Source organism: Rhineura floridana, chromosome 3, assembly GCF_030035675.1.
Source record: "Rhineura floridana isolate rRhiFlo1 chromosome 3, rRhiFlo1.hap2, whole genome shotgun sequence".
Classification (NCBI taxonomy): Eukaryota; Metazoa; Chordata; class Lepidosauria; order Squamata; family Rhineuridae; genus Rhineura; species Rhineura floridana.
The window spans coordinates 231,527,444-231,547,815 of record NC_084482.1 but is presented as its reverse complement, the minus strand read 5'-3'; the positions used below and the strand labels follow the sequence as shown (position 1 = coordinate 231,547,815).

The 20,372-nt window shown below is 47.3% G+C and overlaps 2 protein-coding genes across 2 annotated transcripts in view; one reads left to right on the top strand and one right to left on the bottom strand.

Annotated features, from left to right (window-relative positions):
- LOC133381949 (H-2 class II histocompatibility antigen, E-D alpha chain-like) overlaps window positions 1–20,372 on the top strand; it is a 411,219-nt gene that overhangs the window by 350,229 nt on the left and 40,618 nt on the right. The gene's annotated exons all lie outside the window — the stretch shown is intronic.
- On the bottom strand, window positions 357–9,506 carry LOC133381940 (zinc finger protein ZFP2-like). Its single transcript, XM_061621552.1, has 2 exons — window positions 9,098–9,506; window positions 357–2,657 (listed from the first exon to the last, which is right to left on the bottom strand). The coding sequence occupies exons 1-2, from the start codon at window positions 9,138–9,140 to the stop codon at window positions 1,471–1,473; spliced, it is 1,230 nt and encodes a 409-aa protein (XP_061477536.1). The 5' UTR covers window positions 9,141–9,506; the 3' UTR covers window positions 357–1,470.

Sequence of the window (20,372 nt, the reverse complement as noted above, 5' to 3'; positions counted from 1 at the left end):
GATCAAAATGCTCAGGGAGACCTGGAGATGAGATATGAAATTGAGGAAGCATCCAAACTAGGAAATGTGGTAGTAATGGGTGACTTCAACTACCCGGACATAGACTGGCCGCATATGTGTTCCAGTCATGACAAAGAAGCAAAGTTTCTAGATATTCTAAATGACTATGCCCTAGACCAGTTGGTCATGGAACCGACCAGAGGGACGGCAACCCTGGACTTAATCCTCAGTGGGGACCGGGACCTGGTGCGAGATGTAAGTGTTGTTGAACCGATTGGGAGCAGTGACCACAGTGCTATTAAATTAAACATACATGTAACTGGCCAATTGCCAAGAAAATCCAACACGGTCACATTTGACTTCAAAAGAGGAAACTTCACAAAAATGAGGGGATTGGTAAAAAGAAAGCTGAAAAACAAAGTCCAGAGGGTCACATCACTCGAAAATGCTTGGAAGTTGTTTAAAAACACTATATTAGAAGCTCAACTGGAGTGCATACCGCAGATCAGACTTCAGGAAAGCTGATTTTAATAAACTCAGAACAATTGTCACTGCCGTGCCATGGCAAGCCACCCTTATGAGAAAAGGAGTCCAAGATGTGTGGGAGTTTCTAAAACGGAAATTTTAAAAGCACAATGGCAAGGAATTCCAACAAGGAAAAATGGGGGAAACAGCAGAAGAAGCCAATGTGGCTTCACCAAAAGCTTAGAGATTACCTGGAAACAAAAGAGGACACATACAGAAAGTGGAAAGAAGGCCAGGCCGCAGAGTACAGGCAGCTATCACGGAATTGCCAGGATGGTGGAAGGAAGGCTAAAGCTGAGAATGAGCTGAGGCTAGCGAGGGATGCTGAAAGCAACAAAAAGGCTTTCTTCAGGTACGTCCATAGTAAAAGACAGAGAAAAGAAATGGTGGCACAGCTACTCAATGAGGATGGCAAAATGGTAACAGATGACAAAGAAATGGCAGAAGTGCTCAATTCCTACTTTGGCTCAGTCTTCTCCCCCAAAAAAGGGTCTGTGACCCTCCCGGGAAACATGAAGTAGAAGGGGCAGGATTGGAGCTTGAGATTGATAGACAAATGGTCAAGGAATACCTAATCACTTTGAACAAGTTCAAATCAGCAGGGCCAGATAAACTGCAAAATGTAATGTTGTTGTTGTAATGTGCCTTCAAGTCAATAAACTGCATGCTAGAGTATTGAAGGAACTGGCTGAAGAACTCTCAATACCGCTCTCTATTATCTTTGCGAAATCATGGAGGACCGGTGAAGTGCCGGATGACTGGAGAAGAGCTAATGTTGTCCCTATCTTCAAAAACAGCAAGAAGGAGGAACCGGAGAACTACAGACCAGTCAGCCTAACATGCGAAGTAAGATGGCTACTCCAACTGAACCTTTTTCCACAGTTGAAGCATTTATAAGGTTTGTCTCTTATATGACTTTTGAGATGCGAACTAAGTTGGCTACTGTCACTGAAGCTCTTTCCACACTGCAAGCATTTGCAACGTTTGTCCCGTGTGAGTTTTGTGGTGCAAACTAAGGGTGCTACTCTGACTGAAGCTCTTTCCACACTCCAAGCATTGATAAGGTTTGTCTCCTGAGTGAGTTCTTTGATGTGAAGTAAGTTGGCCACTCTGACTAAAGCTCTTTCCACACTCCAAGCATTTATAAGGTTTGTCTCCTGTGTGAGTTCTTTCATGTTTACTAAGGTTGCTACTCCCACTGAAGGTCTTTCCACACTCGCAACATTTATAAGGTTTGTCCCCTGTATGAGTTTTGTGATGCAAGATAAGGGTGCTACTCTGACTGAAGCTCTTTCCACACTCAAAGCATGTATAAGGTTTGTCTCCTGTGTGAGTTGTTTGATGCAAAGTAAGGGTGCCACTCTGACTAAAGCTCTTTCCACACTTGACGCATGTATAAGGTTTGTCCCCTGTATGAGTTCTTTGATGCGAAGTAAGGTGGCTACTCTGACTGAAGCTCTTTCCACACTGCAAGCATTGATAAGGTTTGTCCCCTGTGTGAGTTCTTTGATGCGAAGTAAGGGTGCTACTCCGACTGAAGCTCTTTCCACACTCGAAGCATTGATAAGGTTTGTCTCCTGAGTGAGTTCTTTGATGTGAAGTAAGTTGGCCACTCTGACTAAAGCTCTTTCCACACTCCAAGCATTTATAAGGTTTGTCTCCTGTGTGAGTTCTTTCATGTTTACTAAGGTTGCTACTCCCACTGAAGGTCTTTCCACACTCGCAACATTTATAAGGTTTGTCCCCTGTATGAGTTTTGTGATGCAAGATAAGGGTGCTACTCTGACTGAAGCTCTTTCCACACTCAAAGCATGTATAAGGTTTGTCTCCTGTGTGAGTTCTTTGATGCGAAGTAAGGTGGCTACTCCGACTGAAGCTCTTTCCACACTCGAAGCATTGATAAGGTTTGTCCCCTATGTGACTTCTTTGATGAACCGTAAGGGCACTACTCCACCTGAAGCACTTTCCACACTCCAAGCATATATGAGGTTTGTCCCCTGTGTGCGTCTGTCGCTCTTCTTGTCTCTTTGCTCCATCTTGACTCCTCAGTTTCTGCTCCTGCATCTGCTCCTCAGCTTTTTCCAGTGATACTTCAGATGGTTCTCCCTCAGCCTTGACTCCCCAGATGTATCCTGATGGAATGAAAAGGAAAGGAGATAAAATGCTGTGGAGAAATCCTGTGAATGTATTATGATTTGTCCTTTGAAAACATATTTCTGGGAGCTCTGTTGATATCAGAGGTTAACTGTCAAAGCTTGAGGCCTTGTACGGAGTTAGTTTAGCAGGTTGTGAAAAGAGACACACACAGAGAGAATTCTAATGAAAATCTGCTCTCTTGTTCCTCCATTTAAGCTGGACAGCCCAGTACTTATGCACAGCTGGAATTTATAAACCTAGGATGGATCCTGTCTTACAGGTACATGGCCCTTTCCACTGCCCAGAGTGCAGGTCGCATCCCCTCCCTCCCTCCCTCCTTCCCAAAATGTTAACCCCTGCAACATGAGACAGTGCTGGAAGATGAGACCCCCAGTACGGATGGCTACTGGGGAAGAACAAAGGATAAGTACGAGTAGCGCTGTGTCTATTGACGCAGCTGGGTCAAAGTCAAAAGGAAGCCCAGTTGCTGATGTATACAGATGCGAAACGAGGGTGCGGAGTTGTACGACGCACACAATAGGAACATGGAATGTGCGAAGCATGAACCAGGAAAAATTAGAAATTGTCAAGGAAGAAATGGAACGTATCAATATTACAATACTTGGCGTGAATGAATTAAAAAGTATGGGAATGGGCCATTTTCAGGCAACTACAAAATATTTTATGCAGGAAATGAGAAATTAAGAAGAAATGGGGTTGCTCTAACAGTGAGAAGTGACGTAACAAAAGATATTAGGAGTCATAATGCCAAGTCTAAGTGGGTGATATCAATGAGATTTAATGGGGAACCTATCAATATAACCATCATCTAAGGCTATGCTCCAATGGAAAAGACAGAACAAGAGGAAATTAAGAGATTTTATGCAGAAGTACAGGAAGAAATTAAAGGGAAATTTAGACCAAGAGTAGGAATGTTGAATAATCAACAAGGGAACACACGGACTGACTGAGATGAAATAAAAGGAAGATGGAAGCAATACACTGAAGAACTCTATAAAAGAGATGACAGGATGACAGATTCATTCACGGAGGAACCATATGATGAAGAACCAGAAATTTTAGAATGTGAGGTGAAAGCTGCTCTTAAAATAATTCTAAGAAACAAATCACCAGGAACAGATGGCACACCAACAGAGTTGCTACAAGCTACTGAGACTGAATCAGCCCAAAGTTTGAGAAAAATTTGTCAACAAATATGGAAAAGAAAACAATGGCCCACAGACTGGAAGTGTTCAATGTACATCCCAATTCCAAAGAAAGGGGATCCCAGGGAATGCAGCGATTATTGAACGATTACCTTAATATCCCATGCAAGTAAAGTAATGCTCAAGATTCTACAACAAAGGCTCTTACCATATATGGAGTGAGAAATGCTAGACGTCCAAGCTGGATTTAGAAAGGGAAGAGGCACCAGAGATCATATCGCAAGCATACGTTGGATAATGGAACAGAGCAAGGAATTTCAGAAGGAAATCACCCTGTGCTTTATAGATTACAGCAAAGCCTTTGACTGTGTAGATCATGAAAAACTATGGAATGCTTTAAAAGAAATGGGGGTGCCACAGCATCTGATTGTCCTGATGCGCAACCTATACTCTGGACAAGAGACTATTGTAAGGACAGAATATGGAGAATCCAATTAGTTCCCCATCAGAAAGGGTGTGAGACAGGGGCGTATTTTATCACCCTATTTATTTAATCTATACGCAGAACATATCATACGGAAAGCAGGATTGGACCAAGAAGGAGGAGGTGTGAAAATTGGAGGGAGAAATACCAATAACTTAAGATTTGCAGACGATACCATACTACGAGCAGAAACCAGTAATGATTTGAAACGAATGCTGATGAAAGTTAAAGAGGAAAGTGCAAAAGCAGGACTGCAGCTGAACGTCAAGAAGACTAAAGTAATGACAACGGAAGGTTTATGTAACTTTACAGTTAACAATGTGGGCATTGAACTTGTCAAGAATTATCAATACCTCGGCACAGTCCTTAACCAAGATGGAGACAATAGTCAAGAAATCAGAAGAAGGCTAGGACTGGGGAGGGCAGCTATGAGAGAACTAGAAAAGGTCCTCAAGTGCAAAGATGTATCACTGAACACTAAAGTCAGGATCATTCAGACCACGGTATTCCCGGTCTCTGTATATGGATGTGAAAGTTGGACAGTGAAAAGAAAAATCAACTCATTTGAAATGTGGTGTTGGAGTAGAGCTTTTCGGGTATCATGGACCGTGAAAAAGACAAATAATTAGGTGTCAGAAGAAGTTAAACCAGAACTATCATTAGAAGCTAAAATGCTGAAACTGAGGTTATCATACTTTTTGTTTGAGGGAGGGGGGCTCTTCCGGGACACCCTCCACCATCCCAGAAGCCAATTCCTCACGTAGGACAATTGGCTCTGGCAAAATAGCCTTCTCTTCCAAGGCTGTGCCCGCTCACAACAGCCCTGCAGGGTACAAGACTGTTAACCACCCTGAGCCAAGGGGAAACTCTGAGCCCAGAAAACTTGCCAAGGATTACATGCATACGGAGTTTAGTCCCAACAGAAAGCAAGAAAGCCATCTGTCCTAGTCTGTACTTACACGCAGGTAGACAGTTGCACACACCCCTCTCCTCAGAGGGAGGAACAGGCAGGAGAGTTGATGCAAAATGGAAGCTCAGCAGGCAGCATCAAGTAGGCAGGATGGGACCCAGGAGAGGAACGAAAGCCACGGTTTGAGCCCCATACTTATGGCAAGCTGCCCAGCAACAGCCCGGATCCAATTAACCAATCAGGAAATTTCTTCATGGAAAAGGGGCCCATCAATCAATGGCCCAATGGAACATCCTCCCTAAAACTTCAAGGGCTTTACGACCTTGATGGAGCCCGGCTTCTACGGATAAGGGGGTGTTAGGGTGGGCCTCTGAGTATCCACAGCTGGGAAATAAAACTGCCTACTCAGAGCTCTAATACAGAAATGAAACGTTAACCTGTTAAGATCCCACATTAACAAATGAAACCCCACAATTATTTGCTACACAACCATCTTGAATTCAGGTTTTCATGACACTTTGGACACATCATGAGAAGACATGACTCACTCCAAAAGACAAGAGGAAGGCCAAACAAGAGATGGCTTCATTCCATAAAGGAAGCCACAGACCTGAACTTGCAAGATCTGAACAGGGTGGTTCATGACAGATGCTCTTGGAGGTCGCTGATTCAAAGGGTCGCCGTAAGTTGAGAGAAGGTGAGAGAAACCCAGCAGAACCTACACCTTGCTGCTGTGGCCTCCTGCACAACTCCATCTGCAGGCTTCCTCAGGTGTCAACTGCAACTCCCTGAAAGGCCTTGGGACAGCTGAAGCCAGTTGGGGGTCACAAGGGAGAGGGTGGGAAAGAGAGCTCCCCCTCATAAGACCCACCTCTAGCCAAGGATCCCCCCACTTCAGTGTCAGGTTTCTTTTAACATGTGCCGGGCTAGGAGTAGTCAGAGGCCTGCCATTGAGGTAATATTGGGCAGGGTATCAAAGGTGCTGTGGACTTTGAAGAAGCACAAATACAGGGCGAATGGGAGTAGTCAGGGGCCTGCCATTATTGGGCAGGGGACATAATTGCAGTGGGAGGCAGACTGGCCGTCCCAGGGGAAGGGATATAAGACACCTTTGTGCTTGCATCCCTTCCGGTCCCCCTTCCAACCCTCCGGACGCTGGTAGCTATGCTGGGAACTCCCTGGATCTTACTGTCCTGCTGAAGAATGCAAGGTCAGTGACTAAGGAAACCACTTTCATGCAGGACTTAATCCTGGATGAATGTGCTGACCTTGCCTGTATTACCGAAACCTGGCTAAATGACCAAGGCGGAGTAGGTTTCTCTGCACACCAGGTTTTGTGGCACTCCAGCAGCCTAGATCCAGGGGACGGGGAGGTGGGGTCGCAATTGTCTGCAGGGAATCTATCTCCTCTGCCAGGTACCCTGTCCCTAACACCTCCAGCTGTGAGTGTGTGTGCCTGGCATTGGGTCAGGGAGACAGAGTGGGGATTCTGTTGGAGTACCGGCCACCCCACTGCCCAAAAGTCTCCCTCCCTGAGCTGGTGGAGCTGGTCTTGGCATTGGTGTTGCAGTTCCCAAGAAGAAAACCATTGCCTTCCTCATTAATACTCCCAGGCAAGGCGTGGACATCATCTGCCCTCCACTAGCAATCTAAAGAGAGATGTGGCAAGCCGGATCTTTTCCTTTGTCATTGTTATGTGCCTCCAAGTCGACTGCGACTTATGGCAACCCTTAGAATCAGCGACCTTCCTTTAGTGTTCACAAATCATCTCAGGTCCAGATGGCATCTATCTGAGAGGTCTTAAAACAACCCAAATGTGACATTGCTGATCTTCTAACAAAAATAGGTACCTTCGACAAAGACTTGCTACCATATGGACTGGCAAATGTATTACAATTTGAAAGCCAAAAGGACACAGAAGGTATCCGGGGCATCACTGGCTTATTAGCTGTTCCGGTAAAAGTAGTGGAAAATATTATTAAAGACAGAATTTCCAAACATGGAGTGGAACACAGCAATCATGGAATAAGGGGAAATATGCTCTCATGCATCAGCAAGTGTTTAAAGATCAGGAAGGAGAAAGGAGGAATAAATGAACAGTTCTCCCAATGGAGGGATGTAAGAAGTGCCCCCCCCGCCAATCATCAGGATTAGGACCTGTGCTTTTAAACTTGTGTGTAAAGGGCATGGATTTGGGGTGAGAAGCGAGGTAATCAACTTTACTGTTGATATCAAGTTCAGGGTGATTAAAATAAAAAGGATTGTGAGGAACTCCTAAAGGAACTCTCCAAGCAGGCTGGGGTATTGAAGAGCAAATGCAATTAAATGTAAGCAAGCGTAAAGTGATGCACAGAAGTGAAAAATCCGAACTGAACCGGTGGTGACTGACAGGAGAGACCCTGAGCAGGGCTAGCGCTGGCGTGTTCGGCACCTCCCTGCAAATTATAAATCGGTGCCCTTTTATAGTTGTTTTGTTATTTTTCAATTCAAATGTCATAAAAAATGTAACAAGGCAAATAAGGACAAATAAGAAAATCATTAAGGAGTAGGAAAATCTCCAGTCCAACAATTCCATCATGCATATTAAATTGGGAGGGATGAATCAGTGACCTCCAAGAGCATCTGACATGAACCACCCTGCTCAGATCTTGTAAGTTCAGGTCTGTGGCTTCCTTTATGGGATGAATCCATCTCTTGTTTGGCCTTCCTCTTTTTCTACTCCCTTCTGTTTTTCCCAGCATTATTATCTTTTCTAATGAATCATGTCTTCTCATTATGTGTCCAAAGTATGATAACCTCAGTTTCATCATTTTAGCTTCTAGTGACAGTTGTGGTTTAATTTGTTCTAACACCAAATTATTTGTCTTTTTTGCAGTCCATGGTATCTGCAAAGCTCTTCTCCAACAACACATTTCAAATGAGTTGATTTTTCTCTTATCAGCTTTTTTCACTGTCCAACTTTCACATCCATACATAGAGATTGGAAATATCATGGTCTAAATCAGCGTTACCCAACCTTTTTTTGTCCCAATGCCCCTTTGCAAAATCTTTTTGGGCCCAATGCCCCCCTCAGATTTTGTGCTTTCCTCTAACTTTGATCAGCATTGGTTTCAAATCATTACTGCACTACATTCCCAGCACCCTTCATAAACTATAACTCCCAGGACTCTGGAGGAAGCCATGTGCTTGGTGTGGAGAAACTGGATAACATCCTCTGATTTAGTAGGGAACTTACACCTGGTGTAGGAAGAGGGAGGGAAGTAGCTCCCACCAATCTGCATCTGTTTCACTTGCTAAACAGTTTGTCTGCCAGGCTACCCTAAGACAAGGAGGGCAGGGCCACGTTTCGGCTTTATTAAATTAAATGGCGACCTTAATTGTAACAGGATAGGAAACTGGGGAGGGCTGGCAGAATGGCAGTATTGAAAGAAGAGCCTCTCTATTCAACTATCGCAGCTGAACCAAAGGACAAACGAGGACACATGCAGAAGCGGCCCATTTAGCGCATTGGTGTCTACTTAGCTCTGTTCCAACTATGGGGCGCCTCCATCTCCAAGCTGAAGGCCACGAAATTCATCATCAGAACCCAGAGCTTGGAAAAGTTACTTTTTTGAACTACAACTCCCATCAGGCTGATGGGAGTTGCGGTTCAAAAAAGTAACTTTTCCAAGCTCGTTCAGAACTGCAGATGTTCTGAGGGATGCTTCGATCCGGATTCCGGCCCCACCACAGCCAGCCCAGCTCAGGGGGCAGCGGACGAGCCGGGGCAGAGCTGCAGCCTCCGATCTGGAGGGTCTGCGGGGAGGGGGCGCTTAAGGGGAGGGGGCGCTTAAGGGGGGGTCCACCCTCCCTCTCCCCTCCACCCGCATTGCCTACCTTTGTCTCGAGGCTCCCCCCGCGCAGCCCCGCTCGCCATCATCGCTGCGCGCAAAGAGGGGCTCCTCCGGCGCTTCCACCTGCTTTTCTCGCCGAGAGGCGGGGCAGGAAAGGGACGTCCCTCCCTCCTTTGCGCTCTTTCCTTCCGCTCCGTTGTCCTTTGTTAACCCTGAAAGTGGCTGGAGCTCCTCGGCTGCTTCCCACGGAGAGGGAGGGGAGGCGCTCCGTCCTCGCTTGCGCTGCGCTCTCCCGGAGCTGCCAGCCGAGAGAGGCTTCTTCACGGGCGGGACTGGGGAGCAATCCGGCTCTGCTCCGGAACCCGAGCCCTGCGCGGTCGGCCAGAGGCTGGCTCTGGGCACGTGGACCTTGGAGAGTCCGCCAGAGGAGCCGCTTCCTTCTTCTGCACATCTGCCCGGCCGGCCCCCCGCTCGCCTACCGGCCCCATCGCCTCTCACGCACCGCGTGGTCAATCGTTGTCCTGGCCTTCCCCCCCCCAGGCCGGCTTTCCCGTTCCCCTCCCCGTCTTCTTGCCCCACGGCAGAGATGGGGATGTAGGGAGGAGGGGCGGGTGACGCAGCTTTCTCCCCTGCCCAAAATATCCCCGCCCTCCCTTCGGAGAAGTCCTTTCTTATTTTGGAGGTGTGGAGATAGCGGGACAGGCGCTGGATCATCTCTTGAAGCGGTTGGTTTTATATGGGGCGGGGGAAAGTATACAAGTAGCCTAAATTGAGGCTACTGCTGCTGCTTCTCCTTACAGCGCGATTCCATATTTATTTATTTAGGCATTAAGTTCCTCCCAGAAGGAGCCCAGGGCGGCAAACAAAACCCTAAAAAGGCTCTACCACATCTTAAAAACAGACTTCAAAAACACATTAAAACAAAACATCCTTTTTTAAGAAAGAGAAAAGCTCTAAAAACATCTTAAACGGCCATTCCAACACAGAGACAGACTGGCATAAAGTCTCTATTTAAAAGGCTTGTTGAAATAGGAAGGTCTTCAGTTGGTGGCAAAAAGATAACAAGAGATGGCGCCTGTCTGATATGCAGTCGGGTTGAGTTCTATGGGAGGAGTGTGTAGGATAAAGTAGGGTAGCCTGAGAGACACACAGAGTGACTGAGGGACTAACCGACCCAAGGTCACCAAGCCAAGCTGAGTGCCCGAGTTTGAAACCATGGATACTTAATACTGTGCATCCAGGCGAAGATGAATCTGTCACTCTGAATATGGACATCTCTGCCTCCATATTTGTGGCTCCCTCTGTTTCCGATGCTCAGAGGTGAGCGCGGCACCATCCTCACGCAACAGGGAGATATTCGTAGGCTCAGGGAAACCCCAAAGTTTGGAGAAGTACAAAAATATTTTGGGGGTGGGTGATTTAAAGAGGTTCCCACCTACCCACCCACCAGCCCAAGGAGGACTGTGGGTGCTCAGTGGCTGCAGAACAGGGTTGGGGCAGGGAAAAGGGGACAGAATGGAGCATCCGGAAGAGAAGCACTTCACACTGCAACATTTTGTTGCCAGCTCCCCGGCTTTCATTTTCACAGTCGGTATAAACATTTCCCAAGGGAGTTCACCAGATCATAGAAACAGCAAAGGTGCATCACACTAATTAGCTCCTCAGAACCAAAGGCCCTAGAAAGTTCTCTCTGGTGTTCTTAAAAATAGTTCATTTTTAGTGTATTTTTAAAATTCCAAACCGCCTGGTGTGCATCTGTAGAAAGGTGGTCTATGAGTCAAGGGATTGTTAGGAGGGAGCTTAGCTGGACAGGGAGCTCTGCTGGAGTGTGGTGTGCCGAAGGTGAGGACAAAAGCAAGGGGCGAGAAGAGAGGGGTACCTGTCTCGTCCTATTTAAGAGTGGGATAGCTAAAGGATGTGGACTGCAGGATGCACAGAGACGGTGTGGGGTAGTGGTTAGAGTGGTGGGCCAGGACCCCTACATTCTTCTCCACTTGGGGAATAAAACTAGATGTTCCTGGAAGCAACATTGATTTTAATACACATGAGCTCAGACTGCTTAATAAAACAACATCTCACTCTTCTGAAGTGCATTTCCATGTGCGATGACTGAACAACAACAATGTAAGTTGGTGGCAGAAGAATTTGGAAAGGGGTTCAGGAAAAGACAGATGAAGTCAATCTTTTCCTGTAACATCTAATTTTTTTAACAGCCCTATGATTGCCAGTTTATGATTTTAATTTGATGAAGGACTATTTACATTCTGTTTAACAGCTCTTGTTGCAACAATTCCACAGGTTTTAGATTCATCTCCCCTCCCCATTTATTTCATTTTCCCACATGTAATTAATTACTTGGACATTTTTCCAGATTCTGTCATCCAGTGGTGAAGAACTTGCCAATTGCCTGTTGTTGTTTTATTCCTCTCTGTGAAAATGTTTCAGAAAATGATGATTAAGACTAGCTTGCTAAATCTCTTGACTGACATATATTGTAAATCAGAAGAGCATTTCAGGTATGGCTTTCCAGAGACGAGGAGTAGTTTGAGAAACACTAGAATGCAGAACTAATCCTCAACCTTAGCCAGGATTGACAACTAACTAAAAAAGCTACCTGGCCTGCTCTTATTTGCAACTGTTGAGAAACAATGGAAATATCTCAATATGTTTAGCCTGAAGAAGAGACTGATAAAGGGAGATGTGACAGTTGTCTTCAAGGGCTGTGATGTAGAAGATGAAGCATGTTTGTCACTCAAGAGGACAGGAGTAGAGGCAATGGGTGGAAATTGCAAGGAAACTGACTGCATCTAAACCTTGGGACTGCTATGGGGAACCTCCCATCATCCCTGGCCATGGGTTGTGCTTGCTGAGGCTAATTTTTCATTTCATTTCATTAATGACCTAGAATTAGGAGTGAGCAGTGAGGTGGCCAAGTTTGCTGACGACACTAAATTGTTCAGGGTTGTTAAAACAAAAAGGGATTGCGAAGAGCTCCAAAAAGACCTCTCCAAACTGAGTGAATGGGCAGAAAAATGGCAAATGCAATTCAATATAAACAAGTGTAAAATTATGCATATTGGAGCAAAAAATCTGAATTTCACATATATGCTCATGGGGTCTGAACTGGCGGTGACCGACCAGGAGAGAGACCTCAGGGTTGTAGTGGACAGCACGATGAAAATGTCGACCCAGTGTACGGCAGCTGTGAAAAAGGCAAATTCCATGCTAGCGATAATTAGGAAAGGTATTGAAAATAAAACAGCCGATATCATAATGCCATTGTATAAATCTATGGTGCGGCCGCATTTGGAATACTGTGTACAGTTCTGGTCGCCTCATCTCAAAAAGGATATTATAGAGTTGGAAAAGGTTCAGAAGAGGGCAACCAGAATGATCAAGGGGATGGAGCGACTCCCTTACGAGGAAAGGTTGCAGCATTTGGGGCTTTTTAGTTTAGAGAAAAGGCGGGTCAGAGGAGACATGATAGAAGTGTATAAAATTATGCATGGCATTGAGAAAGTGGATAGAGAAAAGTTCTTCTCCCTCTCTCATAATACTAGAACTCGTGGACATTCAAAGAAGCTGAATGTTGGAAGATTCAGGACAGACAAAAGGAAGTACTTCTTTACTCAGCGCATAGTTAAACTATGGAATTTGCTCCCACAAGATGAAGTAATGGCCACCAGCTTGGATGGCTTTAAAAGAAGATTAGACAAATTCATGGAGGACAGGGCTATCAATGGCTACTAGCCATGATGGCTGTGCTCTGCCACCCTAGTCAGAGGCAGCATGCTTCTGAAAACCAGTTGCTGGAAGCCTCAGGAGGGGAGAGTGTTCTTGCACTCGGGTCCTGCTTGCGGGCTTTCCCCAGGCACCTGGTTGGCCACTGTGAGAACAGGATGCTGGACTAGATGGGCCACTGGCCTGATGCAGCAGGCTCTTCTTATGTTCTTAACATCCGGAGAACCACAGACCTCCCCTGTCCTGTTGCAGGGAACAGCCTGTATTTCCAAAACGGATGAAAGTGTATGTCAGAAATGGTTTACTTCTAGCACGTGAGTTGTGACTTTTGTTTACGAAATGGATGTTTTTGGAACTGTCCCCTTTCCAAGGTGTAAATTTCATAGAATCATAGGATGGTAGAGAGTTGGGAGGACCTTATAAGGCCATCGAGTCCAACCCCCTGCTCAATGCAGGGATCCGGATTAAAGCATCCCTGACAGGTCCCTGTCCAACTGCCCTCTTGAAGGCCTCCAAGGTTGGAGAGCCCACCCCCTCCCTAGTTCATTGGTCCCATTGTCACGTGGCTCTAACAGTTAGGATGTTTTTCCTGACGTTCAGTCGGCATCTGGCTTCCTGCAACTTGAGCCCATTATTCTGTGTCCTGGAATCTGGGACGATCAAGAAGACATCCCAGCCCACCTTTCAAGTACTTGAAGAATGCTATCATACCTTGTACGGCAGGAGGTCCATGGGGGTGACACCATGAGTTACCGCACCGGGTGACACCAACCCTCGTGACGCCACTGTATGTACCTTTTTCCATTGCAAAAGATTTGCTAGGTTCACACTCCCCAGCTTCCAGTACGGTTTTTTAAACTTTCAATTCATTCCTCTTGAAAGGTTAGTATCACTGCTTCCTTTCCCTGATTGCACATTAAGCCTGGAGACCATGGGGGGGGCACAATTGGCAAGGAAAACATTTCAAGTTTCATGCCCTCCCGACATGTGTGCACCTTCTGTTTTAACTCAGGCCATTTTGGGGGCGAGAATTGAAAACAGTTTAAAGCCTCAGCACTCCTATATGCAAGCCACTAGAAGCGGTGCTGCTGTACACAGCTGAGAAGCGGATGTGGGCTGGAAGGCTTGAGGGGCAATTTAACGACATTTGGTGCAACCCAAAATGGGGAATTTGGGGCTGCAAATCCAAAGCAGCCTCAGCCCTGCCTCTAATCTGCAATGTCAACAGAGTGGACTACATTGCAGGGCTGTTGTAAGCCACTATTTCCCTCGGCCACACATACATCCAATCAGTCTATGGGAATGGGCATAGGTATTAGTAGGGAATTTTAAAAAATGTTTGATGCCTATACACGCATTGTTGTTTTCACGTGCAGCAAGACTTGCGTTATAAAGAATTTGAACTCCTGTGGCGCTACCTTTTTTTTTTCCTGAGTGGACTGGCTATTGCATAATCAATGGGACACTAAAATGCTCGATGCCTCCATTGCTTCCTAGGAGTGGAAATAGCATGAGGGGAAAACAGGAAGTTGCCTCTCAGACAACCGCATGTAGGGTGGGAACAGCTGGAAAGTCGATAGAGTTCATTGCACATCCCTGGAAAAATATGTCACCTTATCTCTTGGGGGCATGCAATGAGTATATCAACATACACACGTCTTGCTTTGGTCCTCACAGTACAAATTACCACCTTTAGTTCAGAAAATCTGAATGACAAAAAAAGTATCATTTCTTTTATTTCGTTCAGTATTGTTATTTCCCAAAAGGATAAAGAAGATAGAGGCACTGGAAGTGACATGCACTCGATTTGGGTGGTTGGGTGTTTTTTTAGCAAAAAAAAAGTCATGTTGCAGATCAGTGTATCTCCATTATGTCTCCGAAGCAGCTAGAATCATAGAATCATAGAGTTGGAAGGGGCCTTGGAGGCCATCGAGTCCAACCCCTGCTCACAGCAGGAAATCCACAGCTAGAGCATCTCCCGCAGATAGCTGTCCAGCCTCTGCTTGAAGACATCCAGCGAAGGGGATCCCACCACCTCCCTAGGCAGTCGGTTCCATTGCCGAACCGCCCTTACTGTCAAGAAGTTCCTTCTAATGTCCAATCTGAATCTACGCTCCTGCAACTTAAAACCATTAGACCTAGTCCTACCCTCTGGGGCAGCAGAGAACAAATCTGTACCCTCCTCTATGTGACAGCCCTTCAGGTACTTAAAGAGTGCAATCATGTCACCCCTCAGCCTTCTCTTCACCAGACTGAACATGCCAAGTTCCTTCAACCTTTCCTCATAAGACTTGTTCTCCATACCGGCTATCATCCTCGTCGCCCTCTTCTGGACCCGCTCCAACTTGTCTATATCTTGCTTAAAATGAGGTGCCCAGAACTGAACACAGTATTCCAGATGAGGCCTGACTAATGCAGAATATAGTGGGACTATTACTTCCCTCGACCTGGAAACTATGGCTCTGTTTATGCATCCCAAAACCGCGTTTGCCTTTTTTGCCGCAGCATCACACTGCTGGGTCATGTTCAACTTGCGATCCACTACAATTCCAAGGTCCTTCTCACACGCACTACTGCTAAGCCGGGTATTTCCCATCCTGTACCCGTGCATTTTGTTTTTGTGGCCTAAATGCAGAATCCTGCATTTGTCTTTATTGAATGTCATTTTATTAATTTTAGCCCAATTTTCTAGTCTATCCAGGTCCCTTTGGATTTTATTCCTGTCTTCCATTGTGTTAGCTATCCCTCCCAGTTTCGTATCATCCGCAAACTTCATAAGGCTTCCCTCCACCCCATCATCTAAGTCATTGATAAAAATGTTGAAGAGTATCGGCCCCAGGACAGAACCTTGTGGCACTCCACTCGAAACCTCCTTCCAGCCCGAAGCAGAGCCACCGACAACCACTCTTTGAGTACGGTTTTCCAACCAGTTGTGAATCCACCTGACAGTATTTCCATCTAGTCCACATTTGAGTAGTTTGCTAATCAAAAGGTCGTGGGGGACTTTGTCAAACGCTTTGCTGAAATCTAGATAGATGACATCTACAGCATTTCCACCATCTACTAAGCTAGTGACCAGATCAAAAAAAGAGATGAGATTAGTTTGACAGGATTTTTTCTTGACAAACCCATGCTAGCTCCTACTAATCACAGCATTGTCATCTAGATAGTTGCCAATGGACTCTTTTATTATCCATTCTAATATCTTTCCCGGTATTGAAGTCAGACTGACTGGCCTGTAATTCCCCGGATCTTCTTTTTTACCCTTTTTAAAGAGCGGGATGACGTTTGCCCATCTCCAATCCTCCGGCACCTCTCCCGTTCTCCAGGATTTCTCAAAGATGATGGCAAGAGGTTCCGAGAGCACATCCGCAAGTCCCTTCAATACTCTGGGATGCAGTTCATCAGGCCCTGGAGATTTGAACTCATTTAGGTTAACTAGGTATTTCCTGACTATCTCCTTATCAATCTTGAACTGCAATCCCGACCCCTTACTGAGATTGCTACCGATGCAAGGTTGCACACTGATATTAGAGACAGCCCCATGGTTTTCTTGGCAGCCATGAAGCCCTGACTGGACCTGTGAGTCTAACCTAAACATGTATGTTGAAGTCGCCCAGGACCATCAACCTGGGGGACCGCAACACCAACGCCAAGACCAGCTCAGGGAGGGAGACTTTTGGGCAGTGGGGTGGCCGGTACTCCAACACAATCCCCACTCTGTCTCCCTGACCCAATGCCAGGCACATACACTCACAGCTGGAGGTGTTAGGGACAGGGTACCTGGCAGAGGACATAGATTCCCTGCAGACAAGTGCGACCCCACCTCCCCGTCCCCTGGATCTAGGCTGCTGGAGTGCCACAAAACCTGGTGTGCAGAGAAACCTACTCCGCCTTGGTCATTTAGCCAGGTTTCGGTAATACAGGCAAGGTCAGCACATTCATCCAGGATTAAGTCCTGCATGAAAGTGGTTTCCTTAGTCACTGACCTTGCATTCTTCAGCAGGACAGTAAGATCCAGGGAGTTCCCAGCTTAGCTACTAGTGTCCGGAGGGTTGGAAGGGGGACCGGAAGGGATGCAAGCACAAAGGTGTCTTATATCCCTTCCCCTGGGACGGCCAGTCTGCCTCCCACCACTATTACATCCCCTGCCCAATAATGGCAGGCCCCTGACTACTCCCATTCGCCCTGTATTTGTGCTCCTTCAAAGTCCACAGCACCTTTGATACCCTGCCCAATATTACCTCAATGGCAGGCCTCTGAGTACTCCTACCCTGGCACATGTTAAAAGAAGCCTGACACTGGGGGGGGGGGAGCCTTGGCTAGAGGTGGGTCTTATGAGGGGGAGCTCATTTCCCCACCCTCTGGCAGTTGTCTTCTCCCTTGTGAGCCCCAACTGGCTTCAGCTGTCCCAAGGCCTTGCAGGGAGTTGCAGTCGACACCTGAGGAAGCCTGCAGATGGAGTTGTGCAGGAGGCCACAGCAGCAAGGTGTAGGTTCTGCTGGGTTTCTCTCACCTTCTCTCAACTTACGGCGACCCCCAGAATCAGTGACCTCCAAGAGCATCTGTCATGAACCATCCTGTTCAGATCTTATAAGTTCAGGTCTGTGGCTTCCTTTATGGAATCAATCCATCTCTTGTTTGGCCTTCCTCTTTTTCTACTCCCTTCTGTTTTTCCCAGCATTATTGTTTTTTTCTAGTGAATAGAGTTCCAAGGGCCAGACAGAAAGGTCTGGAGGGCCACATTTGCCCCCGCCCTCAGGGCCAGATGTTCCCCATCCCTGGGTTGAAGGCTAACATCCAGTCCTCACAGCATGTCTATGTTCTCTGTTGTTTCAAGAGGCAGCTCAGGCCCCACCTGGGGGATTGAAAGTACACTATTTCTAGAAGAGATGTACAAATAAGTATAAAGCAGGCAGGTATAACTGTCAATCAACCCAAATGCGTGCTATGCGGGCACATATCTGCCATCAACTAAGATGGTGGCAGCGGCTTCAGTAATTTCGGGAAGCTGCAGCTGCCATCTTCATTAAGGGCAATGTTAGAAGGCCAGCTGACAGGTAAGTGGGGGGCGTGGGGGGTGCAGATCAAGGAAAGGGAGCAGAGGGGCCCTCAGGGGCTCCTGTAGCTCTGGGGCCCTCAGGCCAGTGCCCAACCTGGCCGTCCTTTAGAACCGGCCCTGGTTATGTGCCTTCAAGTCGATTATGACCTATGGCGACCCTATGAATCAGCGACATCCAATAGCATCTGTTATAAACCACCCTGCTCAGATCTTGTAAGTTCAGGTCTGTGGCTTCCTTTATGGAATCGATCCATCTCTTGTTTGGCCTTCCTCTTGTCTTTTGGAGTGAGTCATGTCTTCTCAGTATGTGTCCAAAGTAGGGTTGCCAGGTCTCCGGTTTCCTGCCAGAGTCTCAGGGGAAAAGGGGCCGTCTCCGGCCTCCGGCTATACTTCATTTAAAAAGGTGGATCTCCGGCTTTTCATTGGCCCCCTCAGCCACGCATGCGTGATTCACGCACGCATATGCTGAAGGCTCTGGCCGCCCGCCATTTCCCACTCAGCCAACATCTGCTTGCTGCTCGTTGCCTCCGCTCCCTCCCTCCTTCCTTCCTTCCTGCCTGGGTGGTGGCAAGGACCACCACCACCACCAATTGCTGCCACCAGGGCCGGCGTAACACAGTAAATATGGCAGGAGGGCGCAACGCTTGAGGGGCACCTGAGGCGCCCCTAAGGAGGCCCGGAGCCAGCCTTAGCCTTGGGGCAGCATGGGTCTCTCTACGGAGAGACCCAGGAGCCCGCCCGCCTGCCTGCCTGCCATGGAGTCCGGTGGGGCTCTCTCCAACCCGCCACCGCTCTTCCCCGCAGAAGATGTGGGCTGCAGGGGGAGAGGCCTGCCCCGCGAGTTCTGCCGGGTGCACCACGTGCAAAGTGGTGAGGGAAGCCTCGCCGCATCTCCCTGCTCCAGCCAGGGGCCCTTCCTTCTTTTCCCGATGAGACCGTGCCCTCCCGTGGGGTGGGGTGGGGGACCCAACAGGTGGCTCTGGCTGGGGGGGGCCATCACGGCCGCTGCCGCTCAGCGGCGCCCACAGCAGGAGGGGTGAAGCGGCCGGCCATCCTTTCTGGAGCAGGGGAACCGGCTCCGGGGCTAAGAAGGAGCCGGCCCGGCCTGCCCTCCACGGCTCCTGCTGAGGCTGACAGGCCCCGTGGGCCCCGTGGGCCCCGTCTCCTAGCAACCGCTGCGTGCCGAGACGGGGCCTATGCGGCTTGTCAGCCTCAGCAGGAGCCGTGGAGGGCAGGCCGGGCCGGCTCCTTCTTAGCCCCGGAGCCGGTTCTCCTGCTCCGGAAAGGACGGCCGGCCGCTTCACCCCTCCTGCTGTGGGTGCCGCTGGCGGCAGTGGCCGCGATGGGGCTCAGGTGTCTGTGGCCTACATGGCACAGGGCGGACATTTTCCTGCGTTTGAGGAACCAGAGCTCTTAGCTCAAGACTTCAGGCAGTTTGTGAAGAAGGTGGAACGTTTGTAAGTTAACATTCAATGGCACAAGCTTTGCAGAGAGCGCTATGAACCAAGAGTTAGAAGTTTTCGGACAACTTAAAGTACTTAAAGCATTTATTACTCCTTAAGCTTTGGACAGACAAGGGTTTTCTATGAGAAGCTGCTGCTGCAGCCATACGAAATAGTCTCAAAAAGGGGGAAAGAAGAATCCTATTCACATTAAAGCATTTTTTAAAAAAGCAAGACCGTAGCGTTGTTGTCTGTTGAATGTCATTTTACAAGATTTGTTACAAGATAGATTCCTTTTACATTTCATTGAAGCACCACTTTCACCAAATCACAAATATTAAATATTCTCACCCACACCAATTATGCTTTAGAAAATCATTTTCATGGAAACTGTTTAAGCCTAACTGCGATGCCACAAGGGCAATTTTTGGTAGATGGTCACAGCTGGGGAGTGATCCCCCTGCACTGCCCTAAGACCCCCTCAAGCAGTTAGTTTTTTAAAAAGCAAAACACTTTGCATTTTGTGCCAATCTAAGCCCAAATGTTGTGCAAGAGGAAAAGGGAGGGAGAAGAGAACGAAACAAATGGGGGTATGTGCTGGTGGCTCTAGGCCCCCCCACTGCTGGGTTGTGGTCCTGACAGATTTTTCCTAAGGAAAAGTGGCCCATGGAGGAAAAGATTCATCATCTTTTTTTACAGTGCTCTGGATTGTAAAAGGAGAGTGGATTGTAACTGGATTTGCACACAAGGCTTAAAAAGTTAGAACTGGGAGCACTGTCAAGGGCTAAAGGCCGCTAAATTATAGGCACTCTTTCAGAAGCAAAGGCTGCAATTCAATACATGTCTACTCAGAAGTAAGCTCCATTGGGTTCAATGGGACTTACTCCCAAGTAAGTGTGTACTGGACTGCAGTCTAAATCAGTTTTCTCCCTAGCCATGCTATTTTATCTGAGGAAGGCAATATTTTAAATAAATCCAATAGCTATAATATTTTGTACTACAGCCTGTGTTCAAGGAACTGATGCAGTATCTTTTGTGCTTTATTAGCTAACAACAGGCATGTTATTTTAGAA

Coding starts and splice junctions, on each gene's coding strand:
- LOC133381940 (XM_061621552.1), bottom strand. CDS start 9,140: ATGATGGCGAGCGGGGCTGCGCGGGGGGAGCCTCGAGACAAAG. Junction 2,658..9,097: donor GGGGGAGCCTCGAGACAAAG/GTAGGCAATGCG, acceptor TCATTCCATCAG/GATACATCTGGGGAGTCAAG.